General features: G+C 41.1%; 2 protein-coding genes across 5 annotated transcripts in view; both read right to left on the bottom strand.

The window, feature by feature from the left end:
- Positions 1-2,548: 2,548 nt before the first annotated feature.
- On the bottom strand, positions 2,549-15,205 carry RAD51 (RAD51 recombinase). Of its 3 annotated transcripts, none has more exons than XM_040607963.1 (10): positions 14,698-15,205; positions 11,211-11,323; positions 10,609-10,746; positions 9,714-9,831; positions 9,075-9,166; positions 8,309-8,403; positions 5,909-6,022; positions 4,916-5,045; positions 3,939-4,060; positions 2,549-3,635 (listed from the first exon to the last, which is right to left on the bottom strand). In XM_040607963.1, the coding sequence occupies exons 2-10, from the start codon at positions 11,295-11,297 to the stop codon at positions 3,512-3,514; spliced, it is 1,020 nt and encodes a 339-aa protein (XP_040463897.1). In that variant the 5' UTR covers positions 11,298-11,323; positions 14,698-15,205; the 3' UTR covers positions 2,549-3,511. The 3 variants fall into 3 exon arrangements, with proteins under 3 accessions (XP_040463897.1, XP_040463896.1, XP_040463898.1); XM_040607962.1 differs by lacking the exon at positions 14,698-15,205 and adding an exon at positions 12,517-12,640; XM_040607964.1 differs by lacking the exon at positions 14,698-15,205 and adding an exon at positions 12,482-12,498.
- Positions 15,206-15,749: 544 nt separating this feature from the next.
- KNL1 (kinetochore scaffold 1) overlaps positions 15,750-19,445 on the bottom strand; it is a 30,955-nt gene continuing 27,259 nt past the window's right edge. For both annotated transcript variants that reach the window (XM_040607961.1, XM_040607960.1), the window contains exons 25-26: positions 19,281-19,403; positions 15,750-19,169 (exon numbers count right to left, since the gene is read on the bottom strand). In XM_040607961.1, coding sequence (XP_040463895.1) covers positions 19,064-19,169; positions 19,281-19,403 — 229 coding nt within the window. In that variant the 3' untranslated portion in view covers positions 15,750-19,063. The remainder of the gene's footprint in view (positions 19,170-19,280; positions 19,404-19,445) is intronic.

Raw genomic sequence — 19,445 nt, 5'->3', positions numbered from 1 at the left:
AAAATAACCAACTTTGGGTGCTTCTGCCTTTGGTTATTTTTCTCCTCTGTGGCTGGAGGAACACAGGCTGTACGAGGTCACCTTGTAAAGCTGATGCTGAACTGCAGCTCTGAGGGGAAACCGAGGCACAGGGCGCATTGAACCAGGATAACATAAACCATACAGACCCGACAGGCTCCTCCCCGTAATTAAAACCACATCCCGGGGAAGCACTGTTGTCAGACAGTGGGTTTGTGTACTTGCAGAACTAACAAAAAGGGAGAACTGGAGCCGCCAAGCAGCACTTTATACTCACACCACCACAGCCACATCTGGAAAAATTTAGCATTTGCCTCTAAAGCTGGGTAGTTGGGAAAAGTTCTCTGACCACACACAGTGACACGCAGCCAGACAGCTATCTGCCCGCAGAGCGAGATGCATGGCATTACAAGATGTGGCTGTTCTCCTCTAAAGAAAACATGGGAATATTTCTCAACGTGACACCAACTTGTGTCCCTCCCGCTGCCAGCCTCGCCTCGCTCCTTGCCAGTTGTGTAGCTAAGGGCACAGCCAACTCTTCTGGAAACTCCAACGCAACTCGCAACGGGAACATGGAAACAAAACACTGCAGCCTCTATCGTTTCAATTAATCAAACCGCTCTCCATTGTGCTCTAATAAGGGCATTAGTGGTTTGGAGTAACACACGTATTTCTGTACGTTTCAATTCAGTTCTAATTTCCTCTTCACCTCTAGACACGGGTTTGAACACAGCAAACCTTGACAGGAGAAGCGTGAGCCAGACAATTGTGCCATGCACAAAACCGCTTCAGAAATTAAAGGTGAATATGATTTCTAATCACATTCCACTGCCTTGAGAGGAACTTTTTGGGAAACATTGAGAGAAGCATTTCAAGGAGACAGCAGGAAAAATGTTTACTAAAGGAATATTAATTATGCCTCCTCGAGGTTAAAGCAATGTTGACAATAAGCTTATTCAATTAGCATTTCATAGCATTGTGTCCTAAGCAACTGAAACCCTCCATGGAAATACTTGCATGTGCAGCTTGTACAAGGATGTCCCAAATCGACTTGAGAAAGATCTTTCAAAAAACGTTCTTGTGTTTAAAAGAAACAAAACCTAATCCCCAGTTCACACACACACTCCCCCCCGAGTTCAGAGCCTAAGCTGGGTAAGAGCTTAGAGAACGACAAACATCTCCTAGTTTCTTCACCTTTGCTGTCCCAAAGTTAAACCTTCCAGCTAGCTAAGAGAAGTACTGCAGGCTATTAAAAAAATTGTGTTTTCACACTGAGCATTACATGAACAGAGGGGGCTTCAGATGCAATTTTAGTTGATCAAAGATCTAAGCAGACTTTGAAAGGAGAAAATAATAACATGGTTCTATTAGATTGAATTACACAGCATTAACATATAAAGAGATACAGACAGCAGCACACTGACACCGGCACGGCAAAACTCCTTTCCACAAAGGACAAGAAGCAACAGAGCAGGAAAAACACAACATTTTGACTTTTAGTGTAGCCAAAAGCAATAAAACAAATTGTTCCATCGTCCCATAGTCTCATTCGTACCTAAATGATACCATGATACGTATGTGTTTACAAAGTGGGGCTTAAAAGCCAACCCCCTCCCCACCCTGGGAGTTACCTGTGAGCACATTTCCGCAGGGACAGCACGAGCTGTTTCATTCCAGAGACCACCTTCCGCCAAAGCTTCGGTTGGGACTCTCAACACCAGGAAGGCTAGAGCTGCTCAGACGGCTGGGCTTTCTTGACAGGGCAGAAAGTTTTCTTTTATTCTCCTTTTACTGAGGACAGCTGAATGTCTGTGCCAGATTTCTCCACCCTCCCAGAGGTATCAGCCTGTTACAGACCCCAGCCACATCAGTTCTGGCCAACACGGTAAACATCTAGCAAACTTCGGGCAGTGATGGGATCTTAATTAGTCACATCAGACAACAGCAACCACAGGCAGTCAGACCATCTTCACCTACACATAGGGCAAGCGTGGGTAACAAGAGCTGAAATTCTGTCACTAAAAACCTGAACATCTCAGTTCCCAAGTGACGAGTGCAATGCCAATTTAATCCCCTAGTTAATATTTTTCTGTGACTTTTGAATCCTGAAACTCAGCTGCAGGCAATGGCAACAGCAGTGGCCTTTTGTGCACATCTCCTGAATAGACAGCAGACGTGGTGGCTGTGCAGAATTTAAGGACAGGGCATTCAGCTATAAATGAAAACAGCAGAAAACTTACTGTCTCATGAGATTTAGTAGTCAACATAGCACAGGTATTTACGTGCTATATTATATAATATAAAATATACATATATTATATATATCAACTATACATGAAAAAGCAGACAACTTACCATCTCATGAGACTTAGTAGTCAATATAGCACATGTATTTATGTAATAAATAAACGCAGCTTATGTTTGCTAGCTGGAAAGACACAGTTGGATCCCACTGTACGTATTCTTCATTATTCATCCCAGAGAAAAAGAACAAGGAAAATAATTTTTGCTGCCAACCAACCACCGCTATGATATTATTCTCTTTAATCAAGTTTAGAGTAGTTCACAATAGCATAGCTTATATAAAAATATTGCATAATATAAAAGAATGGTTTTAACCCTCAAGAACTCTTAAAAAGACATCTACAGGGCACTTACAGCACAGTTGCACTGCATGTCCCAAATCAAGGAGATGATGTGTTTTGTTAGCATCAGGAGGGAAAAAAAAATTAAAAATCCAGACTGAGAGTCATTGAAGATTTATGCATCTTCTTCCCAGCTGCAGATAAAAAAATGCCTCTGTCTGAATTAACACCTGGCTGAATCTCAGAAACCTGTAATATCATCAATATTTTTCATGGTCCTTTTTATTAAAAGCAGATTTCCACAGAAAGTTAATGAAATACAAAAAATGTAATTGAAATGGAAATTAACAGTTCCCAAAAGACGAGCATGTCGCAGTATCCAAAACAAAATGAACATAAAGGATACGGATTGTGATCATCATCAATCCCAGCAATATCCTCACATTCTTATTGTCGGATATCATTCTGCTTTATTTTATAATTAAAGCAATCCATTAAGTATTTAAGTCACCACTTTTCTTATTTGACAAAAACGCACCAACACTACTCCAAATTCACCAGGTTATGAACTATGGCCAAATATTGGCGCTATGTCCACCAGCAGAATCCAGCTGGAGCAACAGCCGTGAGGAAAATACAAAGGTTATGGTCCTCTGAAAATGTTCTCAAGAAACCACGTTAATCTAACATGTGACTAAAGCCCAAGAGGGTAGGTCTCTTCCATGCAACATCTCCAGACATGTCTCAAAGTGTATTCACCTGATGGACTTCTGTGCTGAAATACAACAGATTCCTCCACCAGCACTTGAACAGCAGCTGTGTCAGGAAAGCACCTGTAAGGTGCCACAAAGAAAGGAGCCTTTTTGGGACACCTAGTCTTGGGTTACATGGGAAATTAAATGGAGTCTTCAGTCCTTAGCATCTCCCACTCCATCAGCATTAATAGCAAACATTGCTTCAGCCTCAGGAAGGCAAGGAGAGTCATAGATTTTACATATTCTGGTTTCACCTCGGCCTTTTCGCAGATACAGTCTGATAGGGAGAAGGAAACAAAACAGGTAAGGACGTATAGCCTACTCTGAGAAAATCATTACCATACCCACTAAAAAATTGTGTTAATACAGGAATACGGCACACTGCAGAGCTGTAAGAGCTTCTGAAAATGTTAATTTTTCTGCAGATTAATGAGGGCTCACAGTGGCACTCATTTGTAGAGAAGCAGGTTGGACTTGCCATTGACAGAACCATGTAGAAACCCAGAATTTAAAGGTACTTAGCTAGTTTAATAAAATCTTCCAAAATAGGCTAATGCAAGATGATAATCTATTCTCTCACCTCGTGGTGGAAGCATGTGCTATGATATTTCCTCCAATAGGTTTTTTGGGATCTGCAGCAAACATGGCTGCTCCATCTACTTGTGCTACCACTTGGTTAGTGATCACAACGGCCACACCAAACTGTAAGGAGAAAAGTAACAAATGAAAATCAAATTATTTTCCACAGTCTGAACAAACTGGGGATGGGGGGTGGGTGGAAACATGCATTTCTGCTGTCCTCAACCACTCTATCATGCCTCTCGGAACAAAATGGAAGCAGACACTGAGCGGGCAGAAAGCCGTTTGTACAAAATTGTTGAGCTTTACAAGTGTCCTGGTTTTGGCTGGGATGGAGTTAATTTTCCTCTTACGAGCTAGTCAAGTGCTGGGTTTTGGCTCTCTGAGGACAATGTCGATAATGCACTCACGTTTTTCGTTGTTGCTTGGTAATGTTTATACTAAGTCAAGGACTTTTCAGTTCCTGGGGTCCTGCTGGCAAGGGGGCTGAGGGGGCACGGGGAGCTGGGGGGGACACAACCAGGGCAGCTGGCCCAAACCAGCCAGAGAGGTATTCCATACCGTGGGGCGTCATGCTGGGTATAGAAACTGGGGGGTTGGCCAGGGCAGGGCATATCGTTGCTCAGGGACTGGCTGGGCATCAGTCAGGGGGTGGTGAGCAGTTCTACTGTGCATCACTTGTTTTCCTTTCTCCCTTTCCCTTTGGATTTTATCTTTTCCCCCACCTTTCCATTATAACTGTTATTATTATTATTGTTGTTGTTCTTTCATTTTTGTTCTGTTTAAATTATTAAATTGTTCTTATCTCAACCCTCAAGTTTTACATTCCTTTCCAATTCTCCCCGCCCCTCTGGATGGGTGGGGAGTTAGCGAGCGGCTGCATGGTACTTGGTTGCCAGCCAGGATTAAACCACGACAACAAGATAAAGAAAACCGATCACCAGTTGTTTAGAGAATAAAGCAAAGTTCATAGTTTACCTCATCCGCAAGTCGAAGAAGCATACGCAGAAATCTGGCCAGATGCATCTGTCTGGCTGACAGCTCACCTCTTCCTGAGTAATCTGTCCGATAAAGGGCCGTGGCACTGTCCACTATCAGCAGCGCATATCTGGAGAAGATAAGTGCAAGGTTCTCATAAACATTTCCAGGCATGAATAATGCCTCCACTGGAGCATGACAGCGCCCAGCAAATTGTGAGGCTGCGTACAGATGTGGACGTAAGCTCCTCTCAACCTGCCAGTTTGCAGAATTGTTATTTTTAACAACACTGACTTGATCTGTAATGTTCAGATTACTAACTATACAATAAAACCCAGTAAACCAAAAGAAGTTGCTGCATGATTAAACACTTTTATCTTATAAACTAGCCTAGAATTCCATGTTTTGACACCACAGCTGTTCTGTGGACAGGTTCTTATACATTTCATACCACCACCACCACCTCCTCTCTAAAGGGGCCCATAAACCTTTTCAAACTCAAAGTTGCAAACTAAAGCTGTCTGCACAGGTTTATTCAATGCTTGGCATGCTCTAAATCAACACTCTATTTCTGAAAGCAATTATAAAATGATCTTTAGAATTGCTCCTCAGGCTGGCACTTGTTCTTTGTAAATTAACGTCAGTTGTTGCAGTTCAAGTCAGTCGCTGTCAGCCAACATTTCAACAGCAAGAGGTATTAACTGACAACTGGCTGCGGATACACCAAGTTTATCATCTGGATTATGCTTTGGCATATATCCAATTTGAGAAGAAAAAAACTTCATCTAACGAAGCTAAGCACAGAAGAAAGCAGGTATATTTTAAAAAAGCTAACTTTTGAAGGAAACAATTACTTTGACATTTCACAATCATGTAATCTATGCATCTCTTGCATCATCATCTATACATCATCTTGTGCATCATCTACAAGTAGCTTTATAATATGATCATGTGCTGGCACAAAAATGGCTCTACCTAAATCAGGATTATTACCGTGATTCAGCCATCATAGCAGATGCCTGATACAGGAGCTGGGTCTGATGATCTGTGTTAAAACCTCGAGCGTACGCCACATTATCTAGGACATCACTGCCAGACAAGCCGTACCTGGCCAAATTGGTGAGGAAAGAAAAAAAAAAATATCCCTAAGTGACAACTTCATCAGTCAGAGTTATCTAGCAAGTTTACTTAAAGACTAGAATAAAAATTCACACCCCTGGGAGAGTCCTGGAGATAAAAACTGACAGCAAAAAAATGCAACATGACTTGCTGATTAGTAGAGAACAGAATGATTTGAAACCATTTTTAAAGAATAATTTCCTGCCTAGGAACAAATCCAGTACTGACCCAAATCTTCACCTTACTATTTTTGAAGAACTTGACCTTACTCCACTCATTTAGGATGTAATCATCATCCCCCTCTATAAAGACAAGGAAGTATCTCTCGTAGGCTGGCACATCGTACTGGTTTGGTATTGAATCTTAGTTGATTTTTCTACCTACAGTCACGGAAAGGCCCATAAATACTGGCCTTACTTCATAAATCTGTGGTGCTAATAAAAAGCAGCAGTCCTACCCTTTCATTCTCTCGGCTTCCAGTTGCTCATCCTTGTCCCCTCCTTTCCTCCAGCCCCGGCAATTTGTGCTGCCCTGCAGTGAACCACAATAGCAACTGCTCTGCTTCAGCCTGCAGCCCAACAGTCACCAACACCAGCAGCTTGGGGCAAAAGGAACGGCAAGACTGCCCGCAGTGGCACAGAGCAGAGCCTCATTAAACTAAATTAAAACCTGTTTATGCCCCATACAGACCGTTAGCTATGCAGCGCAGTGGAACAAAGCAGGCGTACTGTGAAATCAGCCTCAAGTACAAGGAAGGCAGCTTTGCCTAACGGGTCACATGGGGTCTTGGCAAAAAAATCACTTTGTGAAAAAAGTATTTGCTGAGGAATGACAAAGGGTAAAAACAAAGAAACTTTAGAGAATACATCTGTAATGATAGGCCAGACCTTCAAGCAAACTTGAAGGCCGCTTGAAGGAAACACGTGGCAATTAAGTCCTACCTCTGTAAATGAATGGTGACAAAAAAAAAAAAATAGGAGGACAGTTGCCTTTAAGCTAGGAAATTTGTACAAAAGTTTTTGAAACACTTTTTTTAAAAAAACCATATACACAGCCTGAAAAACTATGAACCTAAATCAGACTAGCAAAAGCATAGTAGAAAACAGGCCAATTGATTTTTCTTTGCAGAACATCTGAGCCTCTGTATTCAAATCAGCCCAGGCTTGCTGCGTGACTTTGGCTTGCTGTTTAGAAACAATCAATGTTTGTCATCTTATTACTACCAGAAGAAAGCGCACAGCTTACTGACATGAAAATTCTCATTAGTATCTAGGTGGAAATATTTTTTAAAACTACCACATAAATGAAATTGTTAAACTGAATTTAGGCCCAAATTCCTATCTGAAGAATTACATTCTGCATCCTTAAAAGTATTCTCCTACTTCAGTCAGGTGTGACATGCTTCACATCCCTCCCAAAGCATTGGGCTACTTTTCTGTTCAAGCTGACACTTTCAGCATTCAGAATTTCAGCAACTGATAAGCCCTGCAAGATAAATACTTCAACCCAAGTTCACTGAAGTTGCATATATACCTTGATACTTAAATTAAAACAAGAATCATGGAGAATTAAGCAACATAGAAGCAGTTTTAATTTTGAGAAAGTCTAAAGAATCACAAGACCAGAAGTAGCTCCCTTTTCTAATGTACAGAAGCACTACTTCAGGCTTTTAAGTCTAGCCAGAATTTCTGTGTAAACAGCAGCATTTTCATTTGGGTAATTAAGTTTTACTCTCCAATTGGTAAAAAAACCTCAACATGTCGGAACTTTCTGATAGAGGCAGGAGATGAAAAAACAGCTTTTCAACTGGTCAATGGATGCTCTCTTATTTCCTAACAAAAAATTTCCAGCTGTTGTTAACTTTTTTACAAAAGGATCTTTGCTTCAACGTAACTCTATTGGCAGAACTTAACAAAAATCTCTGAATGTATCTCACCAAGAGTAAAGCTCAATTTTGAAAGAGACACTAGTAAGAAGTGAAGACATCATATTCCAGGGGGCAATGATGTTAATTGCTGTCCAATCTAAAACCAGAAACTTTGTTTATAAAATACAGCTAATGAAGTGGTCTAACATGCATGTATGTAGACAGACAACTAGAATACAGAAAGGTTTCTGTTTGATTGGGGCTTCTTTAAGAGAAATTTCTTACTGCTGCAGCCCCATGAATTTAAGGAGACAGGCTGATTTACACAGTGAACTAAGCTGTCCCTTAAATTAACATCTTCCTTTCTTCAACCAATGCCAGCTTACTTTTAGCCAGTAAGTACAGACCTTTCAGCAACAGCAAGAAGACGTTCTGGACGGAAGGTCCCTTCTGTGTCAATATACATGGCTTTTCCTTCACCACCACCTCGGTCAATGGGAAGCTAAAGTAAAAGCAAATGAACAAACAGGAAATAAAGTATCAACAAGTAATCCAGTTATTGCCTTATGCCCTCAACTGATAACATACAATAAATAACATATCAAGCTATTGTGATTAAAGTCATATTTATCTGGGAAAAGTGAGAAGAAATATTCCCACTTTCAATCTCCAATGCCTACATAAGAGGACAGGAGCTTAACTTTCACCTGGTAAGTTTAGGTGCATAAGGGTGTTAACTAAATGATGAAATTAAACCCAGAGCCTCTAATATTTTATGAAATAGCAGCCTCTAGAAAGTCATAAAAACTATTATTTGTTTAAAGAGAGATCAAATGCTTCTCTGTATCTAAGACCTAGAATTACGCTGAGGCTAATGTGTTAAATTTTGTTGTCAGAATACTGAAGAAGGCACAAAAAAAGCTACAGAACCTGTCAAACAGGCAAAAAAAACATCACAAACTTAATTGCTGGTAAAGTAATCTTCGCAGGCAGATTAAACATGAAACAAAAGATCCTAGAAAGCTGCAAGTACAACCAAGGGTGCTGCAAATACATTCTTTGCAGCTGTTTATATGAATCGCATTTGTATTGGCTGAGAAAAGTCCATAAATTAGCAAATATCAAAAAGCTGTGTTGCCTGAATATTTGATTTTAATGAAGTAGACTACTCACTTGACAGGTTACTGCCAGGGTATGGCACAACTGTGTTTTTCCAGTACGAAACTCCCCGAATAACTCTGTTATGGACCCTGTTTCTATTCCTCCTGAAGGGGAAATAATAACAACAACTCTTTAAAAGAGGTCACATACTTTAAAGAAAGACCATGTATAAAGTATTACATTTACAGAGACTCAGTTAAACACTTACTTTGTTTAAGCTTCAACACTCTAATTGGAAAAAAAGGTTTTCTCACTGCAGTTTGTTCATGTTGCAGATAAGAAGTTTAGGTAAATGTATTTTTGAAGATGCTGAAAAGCCTAAATGACTTGTTTTGATTTTTTGATTACAAGTAGAAATAGGGACAAGATGATACTGGTTTTGTTTCCTTGAAAGAGGTTGCAGACTAAAATAAACTAGAAACATCCACAATGAACAGCTCTGGGTACTGCACCATGACTAAAGGGTTTTAAAACTATTTCTGCATCTTTTAAAAAAAAAAATCAATTGTGAAAGAAGAGAGCAGCACTTGAGATTTTTCATTCAACCAGAACTTGTAGGTCTCACATGTTTTTATGCAAGGATTATGTTCACAGGGAAAAAAAAAAAAGCAGTAACTAAGGCTAATCAGTAAAGAGAAATAGAATTATTACCTTGAAGAAGTTTATCAAGTTCTTTGGACCCAGTGGTGATCTGGATGATCTCTGACCTTCGCTGGTGGAATTCTGTTGCTGTGGTGAAACCCATCGGAACCAGTTTAGCTGCTTCAGCCTGAAGAAAACCAAACTAAGCAGTGCAAAGAGAGCTCATCCCATTCATTTACTCTCTTCTAGTAATTTACACTGTAATTTTCTATTTTGTGAAACGGAGAAGCACCTATACAATTTAATGCACACATTTTATCTTGTAGACCATATATCAGTCAGTTGGTACCTCTGCACAGAACCAAAATTCTGCTCAAAGAAAAAGCTTCAACATCCATTTTGTTTATTTTATGGAAATCTTCCCTGCCTCATCCCCCACACTTTCAATTCAGTTCTCTCCCTGTGAAACCTGAAATACTTAGGATAGGCATACAGCCTACCTTCCTAAGTGAATAAACACACAAAGTAAGAAAAGCACTGGAGTTAAACATTGTACTAGGTCAGATTTTGATAAATGAGAACAAGTTTGGCAGAAACTCTGCATTCTGAACTGGAAGATGCTGGGAGATTACAACTCAGGCTTCACTCGCAGTCCTCAGAAGTAAACCCCAGGTCTCACGGTGAATGTCTGAGGTACACAATCAACATACTTAAGAAGAACATAACACAGAAACAGCTGTACTGGGATGGTCCAGTCATTAAAATACAGTATCCTCTGCCTTGACAACTGCCAACGGTGGCTGCTGAGGGAAACAGTGTAACAAACCAGGAAACAAGAGACTGACCATCTAGCCGTTCCTACGGGTTCAGTTAGCAAGACCTTCCAGTATCACCAGAGCACTTTAAGCCAGCAGAAATAAAACTTCTCAAATCCTGGGTTAAAGCTTTCCCATAACATCCTTACCAAGATTTTGTCAGCTTTGGCTTCACTGATGCCTTTAATATTTAGTAGCTCCTTCTTAGGTGCATAAGCAACAGCCTCAACTGTGTGAAATCCAGCTTCTTCTAATTTCTTCACATCATTTGCATTTATACCACATTGCTGAAAGGAAGGGGAGGAAAAAAAAGGACACACTAAGACACAAATACCTTAATCTAACTTCCAGTGAATACCTTCAACCAGCTTCAGCAGATCGGATCAAACTCTGTTATTACAAGTCAGCATACTGAGTGTTACCTCCCTATTTACTGTGCACAAAGAACCATAAAAAATAACACCCTTTTACGAGTAGAATGTTTGCATAATCTATTAACTATATAGATGGCGTACAAGAGGCAGAAAACATGTTTGGTTTAATAGATGCTGGTGACCAACACATATTAGGAAATGGTACAAAGCAAGGCAACATCATTTAAAACTTAAATGTTAACAAGTTTTGTTTTGGGCTGGGTTTTTTTGACAGAACACAAGAATTTCGCAACACAATTTTCAGATGCAACTTGTGTTTAAGGAGAAAGACTAGCAGATTTCTTGCAAACTGACACTAGAGCTAACTCCTTACCTACCTCTAACCTGGATATGAGCTGTGGTCCAAAGCTCTCCTCCTCTGCTGAGGTATCTGCATTTGCTTCAAACTGCATCTGCATAGCCATTGCACCCAGTGCTCAGCACAGCCCCACTAAAAGAAAACCAGATAATTCTGTGATGCAACATACACCATTCAAACAAGACACACGTGCAAAGCATTTCAAAATATATTAACAGATCATCTGAAGTAGTATATGATGGCTTTCTCCCCTCCTGTAGCTGGTGGTACACGAGTGCTGTAAGAAATTTCTTTTGTGTACTTTCCTATGTAGCGTTAAACATTAAAAACAAAACACACCCAAACACCTCTCATGTTACCTGGTAAGGAATAATAAGAGGCTTAATAGAGAACTCCACAGTATTTAGAAGTATATAATTAACAAAATTAATCTGCTGTTAGCAGTATCACATGTTGGCAAGAAATTAGATGGTGACATGTACGACTTGAAGCCAGCAGTGGGTGGGTGTTCCAGCCTGACTGTGTGCCCCCTGACAGCTGCAAACGCCGCACCTTGCAGTGGTCTGAAAGGGGCTTTAGATCCTCCCTCCAGCCCTGCTAACAGTGCAATACACCTGGCACTGGCAGCCAAGGTTTTCTGGAAGAGAGGTTTAATAAATATTTAATGAAAAGCATAAAACTTCTGTAGATATTTCAAACGTGCCTGGCCCACAGCTATTTTGATTATGATGGTTTTTGTCTATTGTCAGAATCCTTCCTTGTCGGTGTCTTTGATTAACATGACAATGCTGCATTTTATCCTAATGCTCAAGTACTAATAAACAAAGCTGTGGGGCAGGAGGAATTCCTTGTAAATCTCGGTCAGCTGCAGGAATGACAAGCACTAGTGAAATGTTGGGCTTCCTACTTAGAAGGAAAACCTACTCTGACAGGCTTTCTGGAAGCGAGGGGCCTTCCCCTTACCCCCGACACAGCGGGCCCCAAGGCACGGGCAGCGGCCGGGCCTAGCGCCGCGTCCCACAGCCTCCCGCCGCCACAGGGCCTAGGCCCGGGGCCGCGTCCCGCAGCTCGCTTCCCCGGCCCTTACCGGCTCCCCGGCGCACGACACCCCCCGCTCCGCCTACCCGGCTGCTCCCACTTAACTCACTTTATTATTTTTTAAAATTTTCCCTCACGAGTCCGCCCCCAGCGAGGCCCCTCCCCTCTACCCCCCCCCCGGCAGCTGGCGAGACCGAGCCAGTAACCGGTGACTAACCGGTGACCGGCCGCCGCTGCCCCACCGCTACCCACCCCCGGAGAAGAGAGAAGGACCCCGGCCGGCTCACCCCGCGGCGGGCCGGGCCTCAGGCCCCGGCCCCACTTCAGCCCCGCTCGGTGCCGCCGCCAGCCGCGCTCCGCTCGGAAAAGCCCGCCACCCCGTCACGTGACGGGGCGCGCACTAAGCCCCGCCCCCTCCCCGCCGGAAGTCAGTGGCATATGGAGGGGGCCGCTCCGCTCTTCCGTACGAGAGCGGCGGCAGCGCGGCTCCGGCTCCGCGGAACGGGGTCCCTGACAGCCGCCCCCGGGGGCGGCTGTCAGGGACCCCGTTCCGCGGAGCCGGAGCCGCGCTGCGGGCGCTCCACCCCCGTGCGGCAGGGACGAGAAGCTGCCCGTAACGAGCAAGCATGCACCCCGCTTCCCTCTGTTCCCCTCCCCTTTTTTTTTTAAATAAACACAAAACGGTGACTCCGTTAAGCCATCCCAAAGGCAAGAGTGACTGTGAGCAATAAGCCCCCCCTCTCCCACTGTGTGGTAGCTTATCCCAGTCCCCAAGAAGGAATCGAGGGATTAAGACAGGTCTGGAGCAGAAGTTGGAGTCCCTTCCCTGGGGGTACGTGTCTAAATTAAGTCTCAAGCTAATGAATTTGAGCCTGGACGCTTTGCTGGGCAAGGACAGGAGCATCTGATCTTCACTGCATGCAAGTGAAGTTTTCTGTTTGCTTTTAAAGATGAAGGATAATGAAATGGCAGGGGTGACAGCTGGGGAAGAACCCTGCTTAACCTGAAGAAAAACCAGCAAGGGGCTGGGAGCTGTGGGAAGAAGGATGTTTTGCCCTTGCCGTGTTTTCATTGGTCATGCAGACACTGCTGCTTATTTCCCCTGCATTTCCATAAAAAAAAAAAATCAGTTACAAAACCCCCTGCTTAAGCAGTGAAAACTCTTCCCATATATAAAAGCATCCTTTAAAATACCAAAAGCATTTTATACGTTGTAATTTCACTAAGTCGTCAAAGCCAGGGACCCCTCTCTGAACATAGGAAAAGTTTCTTCCAGCCTTGGAAGAAACTACCCTGCTCACCCTTGGAAGCAAAATACTGGGCGAGATGGACTTTTGGGTGGCAAGCAAGGGTCATGCTAAGTAGGAAGCCCAACATTTCACTAGTGCTTGTCATTTCTGCAGCTGATTGAGATTTACAAGGAATTCCTCCTGCCCCACAGCTTTGTTTATTAGTACTTGAGCATTAGGATAAAATGCAGCATTATCATGTTAATCAAAGACACCGACAAGGAAGGATTCTGACAACAGACAAAACCCATCACAATCAAAATAGCTGTGGGCCAGGCATGTTTGAAATATCTACAGAGGTTTTATGCTTTTCATTAGAATGTTTATTAAACTCATTTGAGTTCTGGCGAGCTATCAGGAGTGTCATGCAAAGATGAAGGATGTGAGGTTTTAAAGAGGTGTCAGCTTAGCCTTAAATATGAGATATATGACATATAAATATACGAGAATATTTACATGGATAGCTTTGAAAAGGCTTATTAACACCTCAAATGGGATACTAACAGCACAGGAGTAGGAAAAAAGGATACACGGCTGAGGTTCACCCTATGTACCATCATACCTCATGTGCACTGCATCCTGACTAGTTAGAAAAGAAAATAAAGGTAAAGACCTTTTGTCCATTTGTACCCTCAAGGGTGTATGGCAATGCACATAATAATTACATTAATTGTCCTCTATCACATGGGCAAGACCCAGTTAAAAGAGATGGAGATGTGGACATGAATTGTTCACAGAGCCTGTTTTCCTGCCCCTCCATGAGCGCTCAACACTGTAATTGCACAAAATGCCTCATTACGTGAGAGCTCACTACCCCAACGTGGTCCAAAAGCATAAACTGTTTGACTCTTCTGTTGAAGGTTAGAGTTCAAGGATTAAATGAGCACAGGATATTTGAGAGGAGATCCGATTTCTCAGTAGCTTCTCTGTTACGGTGGCTGAGGACAGGCAGTAGGCTCTGATGCCAGTGCTGCCGCGTTATTGAAAGAAATTATTAGGAAAGGCTACACTGGCTCAGGACTTTTATTGTTTCATTGAAGATTATTGATTACTGTAGACAGGAGCAATATCCTGCCCACATGTAAAAAAATACAAAGTTGTGTGGGAAGTCTCCCTGTGGCAAGTGGGTAGGCAAGCAAAAGGTGTTTGTTAATACTAGCAAAGGTTGGTTTTACTCACTCCCTTAGTGCTGTAACAGGGGCTGCTACATCCAGGGCTTTACAGGCTAAGGTTGGTGGTATCAGCCTGTGACAGCTGAGTGTTTCCACATCAAGTAAGATCACCACAGTCTCTGAGGTTCTGCAGTTCCATCTCCCAGTCTTCCGTGGACCCATGTTTACAAGATTGTGTGGGCTGGAAGCAAAGATATTTGGTATTTACAGGTTGTATGAGGATGAAAAGTAACTCTACAGGAATCCGCTGACAAGCTTCATAAGCCATCCTGGAGAGCAGAGGGGTTATTAGATTTAAGACACAGCTAAAGAAAAGTCATGGCAATAAATGCATCCAGCAATAAAGGACCGCAGCTGTCAGATGTGCTTCAATTTCTGTGCCTGTATGCAGGCAGAAAACATCTAACCCATTAACAGATCACCCCTCTACCCCCCAAAAAAGGTCACCTGGCCTTTAGTGATAGGACGTGTGTCTGTAACATGATAACACATGTCAATAATCATTCAAAATACAAATTACTTTGATTATAGAGTTGTAAACAAAAGCACTGCTTACACAGTACATTTTGTTACCACAAAGCCACACCAGGCAGTTCAGAATAAGCAATGTGGAAGGCACGAGCCTCTTTACAGAACTCACTTTTCTCAAAACTATGTTTCAAGTTAAAGAGAAAAATGGAATATTAGTTGCAGTCACAGCCCATACAGCAGGGAATGAGGAAAAATACTTAGAAAGAGGAAGCATTCAGAAAATAATCTTAATTTTCTTCTTCTAAAACAAGCAAGCCCAGCTCAGGATGTCAACATATCACCAGAATATCGTATATGTCATGCTCATTACTGAACTTTGCTGACCCAGCAGTAGAAGCGGACTGAACGGCATGCTGTTGGCATTCGTAATTGAAATCCTGTAACCGTTTGCATTACAAAGTCAAGGAATGTTAAGAACAGTTTATGATCAATGGCAGAAGATGGCTTTTTAAAATTCAATAATCCCTTATCAACCTGAAGAGAACTTCAAGTGGCTTAACTGAACAGCAGAGTCAACTTTCACTAAAAGAGTATCAAAAGGAAATTTTATTGGTCTCTACAGAACTCTATTTAGGTATCCAAGCGCACAATGTAAGACTTTGGAATCTCATAGTCTGGAGAAATACTTTTTATGGTCCCTCTACTGACTTAAATCCAGTCATTGTGTATTTTAAAACTTTAGTAATAAAATCTACTAGAATAAATACAGACCAGCCTGCATAAAAGTCCAAGCTGTTAAATGCAACTAAATCTTCTATATCTAACAATTTGCATTTACTTGCTATATCTTCAGAGGAGCATATCTTGTATAAATATCCTATTTAGAAATAATTTTCCACTCAGAAGTCTTTTCTCTTCCATAGCTCTTGGAAACATTGGGGTATCAAACGCTGGTGTTAGCAGTTTCTGTTGGTGCAAAGGAAGTAGCGCTAGAGCTGCAAGGAGAGAAATTACTAGGGATTTTGCAGAGTTCAGGTTTAGATACATGAAGCTATTTCAACAATGTGAAGCAACGATGCCCTTTGAAGAACATGGTTTGCAAATGGTAGGTGCCTTGGACTCTGAGAAAGAGGTACAGCAAGTAAGTTAATTCAATACTGGAATTTAATTCAGTTCCTGAGTTAGCCGAACACTTGCTTTAGCACTAGATTGTCCTTTCATCTTACTTGAAATTGCAAAACTGATCAGTCACTCTAATTTTACTTTTGGACAGTCCTCAGAGCGTTGTCATATGTTTAAATGGATACGTTCTCTACTAGCGTTTCCATCTTCTGTCCAGATTTTGGAATGTTTCCCATGAAAACTCCAGTTGGGAACATGAAAGCAGAGTATTACTAATAATGCACAATAATTTGCATCCTCATTATTTAATCTTTTGCCAACAAGCTAAAGAATTTAACATGCATTTGAGAAGACAAAGCAGAGATCACAAGAGGCTCTTGCATTATATATACAGAAAGATATCAGTCTTAAGTTAGCTATACTGAAGGAACATAAAAGATTTTTTTCCCCATAACATACTAGAACTTGGATGTGGTTGACATTCTCTTGGAATTCATTCTTATGCTGGGTCTTAAGTGCTCATGGATGATCTCCAAATGTGCAAAACCAAGTGCTTTAAATTAAATGCAATAACACAATGTGCAGTATTAATGATTAATTTATGGATATTAGTAAAGAAAGCCACAGTCAAAACAACATTCCAACTGTACTAGTATGAAAACACGACACTGCTCATTCTTTCATAGCTAGGATTAGATTACCAAACATGAAATAAGAATCATCATCTATAGACCTTTCCCTCCCCCCCCCCTACAAAAGTAAATTAATTCTGGAAACATAATTAATTTCTTCTCCCTTACCTTTCCCTCCATCCTTACAAGTGGTACAGCCATAACTTGAGATCTAATCTGAGCTTTACTCCATGAATTACAGCGGATTGTTGAAGGAAGTAAGAGTTCTCTAACATCATACATCCAGCTTTACGATTGAGCAACAGTTTACAATAAACTATTAGTTTACAATAAACACTGTGTGTGAAAAGCTTTAGTAATGGCGTTCTTACCAAATTTAGCTTGCAAAACAATATATATTTTTTGTAAATGTGTTAGCTCTGTGAAGATTTAAGAGTGATACATCAAGTCCTATAGATGATGGATGCAATGAACTTTAAGTCCTAATGCCTGAGAGGAGATTAAATAAGAATGCCAAATACAAATATAAATTAAATATAAAACTGGAACTGCTTAATTTCTGCCTGATCCTCTTTTTATACTTCAAATGCATGGCTTTGTTTTGCTTTGTTTCATCTTTGATTCAGTTTCCAGAGCAATATAATAAACTCTACCAAAAACTCACTTCAGCCTTCATAGTTATTGGATTCTTTAGCTTGTAAACAGGCTGGAAGAAAATGAAACCAGACACACAAAAAAGCCCAAGCTGGATAACGCTCATGAAGTACTGCTGCAGTACCCTCTACTGGTTAATAATGCTGACATAATGACCTAAGAAAATTTATTAGTCGTTCCAGGTATAATACCCAAGTCATTTGCAACTTAGGCACTATTTTCCTAATTAAAAAAAAAAAAAAATTACCCTGTAAAAGCCAGGCCATTGAAAGCTAACACTAGGAAACGCAAGAGGAAAAAACCAGACCAAAATGCAAAGAAGTTCATATTACAAAAAGTCCTCCCAAATAGCTAACAAAGTTATTTCAATAGTCATAGGCAAGTTTTCAGTCACAAGTTTAAATAGAGCAGCCAATAATCACAACTTGAAGAAGGAAGAGCAATAATTCAGACGTTTAATGAACTTCCATCTTCTAAATAGAAGGAAAATTGGTAAAAAGACAAAAAGATATAAACACTTTAACACATGAAAATATTTTTATATTCAACATATTTTACAGAGATATAAAAATTTGCATCTGCCTACAGAATGGACAGCTGAGAAATAGCAGGTACTTCTACACGATAAACTCAACCAGGGTTAGATCAGTTCCAACAGGTCAACCTATATTAAAACTATATACAAAAGCAACCTGGCCTGAGCCAATGATGTTTGATACCTCCTAGATTTAAATAGCTCCATCTCCTCACTAAAACTTTAACTCTGGCCACGTACCAGAACCAAGAGACAGACCGTACTGGACAAAAACACTGAACATCAGAACAAACTTCTAGTCTGAGAGGATCACACAGATGGGACCTGATGGCTTTGAGTGTGCTGCACTGCAAAGTCTGTGGTCAAGCACAGCGGTCTTTAGTCTTTATGACAGAAGTATTTCTGACTTTGGCCACCTGGTTAATTATGACAGGTTTAGTTAATCAGGAGCCGGACTATAGTTTCTGCGTTTTGGGAGGGGTTCCAGGAAACTATAAAAAAAAATAAATAATGAAACGTGATGTGGTATGTTAAAATGCTACACAGTAGTGCAGTAATGACAGTGAAAGTAAATTCCAGTCATGTTGATTTAGAAAATACCCATCATTGTTTTATATAAGATCTCTGTAAATCAACCCAGAATAAAATGAACGTGCTACGCTAGGAAAGAATATACAAGGAGGCCAAGACCACTGGTGGCTGAAAGAAGATAAAACCAGATTTGATTTATAAAAGACATAAGAAATTCCTCCTTCTCCTCTTTAGAGACCTCTGCTTCTATAAAACTTGCGGTCTACATCAAGCATACTGGATATCAACCAGTTACTAGACACAAATACTAAAGAGCTAAGTAGCTAACAGCACTCCCATTCCAGTGAGAGACAGCTTGAATTCTTACAAGGCTAAAATCAAAGAATATCCTGTCTGACTTCTTCAGTCTTGCATGTGGATCTAGTGAATCATCTGGGATCCTGGAGCAAATTTTGATGAATCAAGCTGACCGTTCTCCGCAGATAGTGATAACCAGTCGGTATACCGGAAAGAACAGCAGAAATTTCCTCCTCCCTGGGGAAAGATACAATTATCACACGTGTTTGAGAGGATATGGAGCATTTAATTCCCCATCCTTGTTTTGAAACTTAAGTCATACAGAGTGGTTCTTTCTGTTCAACTCACCCAACATTGCCAATTTGTTTTTGGACAGTAAAAGGCAGTGAGGCAGATGGGTAGTCGGAAGCTAGAGACAGGGTCAACTCAAACTTTGCAAAAGCTGTGGAAGCGGAGAACAAAAGCTTCACACTGTATGCAAAATAAATAAAAACAAAAAGATCAATACAAAAT

The sequence above is a fragment of the Falco naumanni genome, chromosome 10 (assembly GCF_017639655.2).
Source record: "Falco naumanni isolate bFalNau1 chromosome 10, bFalNau1.pat, whole genome shotgun sequence".
Lineage (NCBI taxonomy): Eukaryota > Metazoa > Chordata > Aves > Falconiformes > Falconidae > Falco > Falco naumanni.
This window is presented reverse-complemented; position numbering and strand designations above follow the sequence as displayed.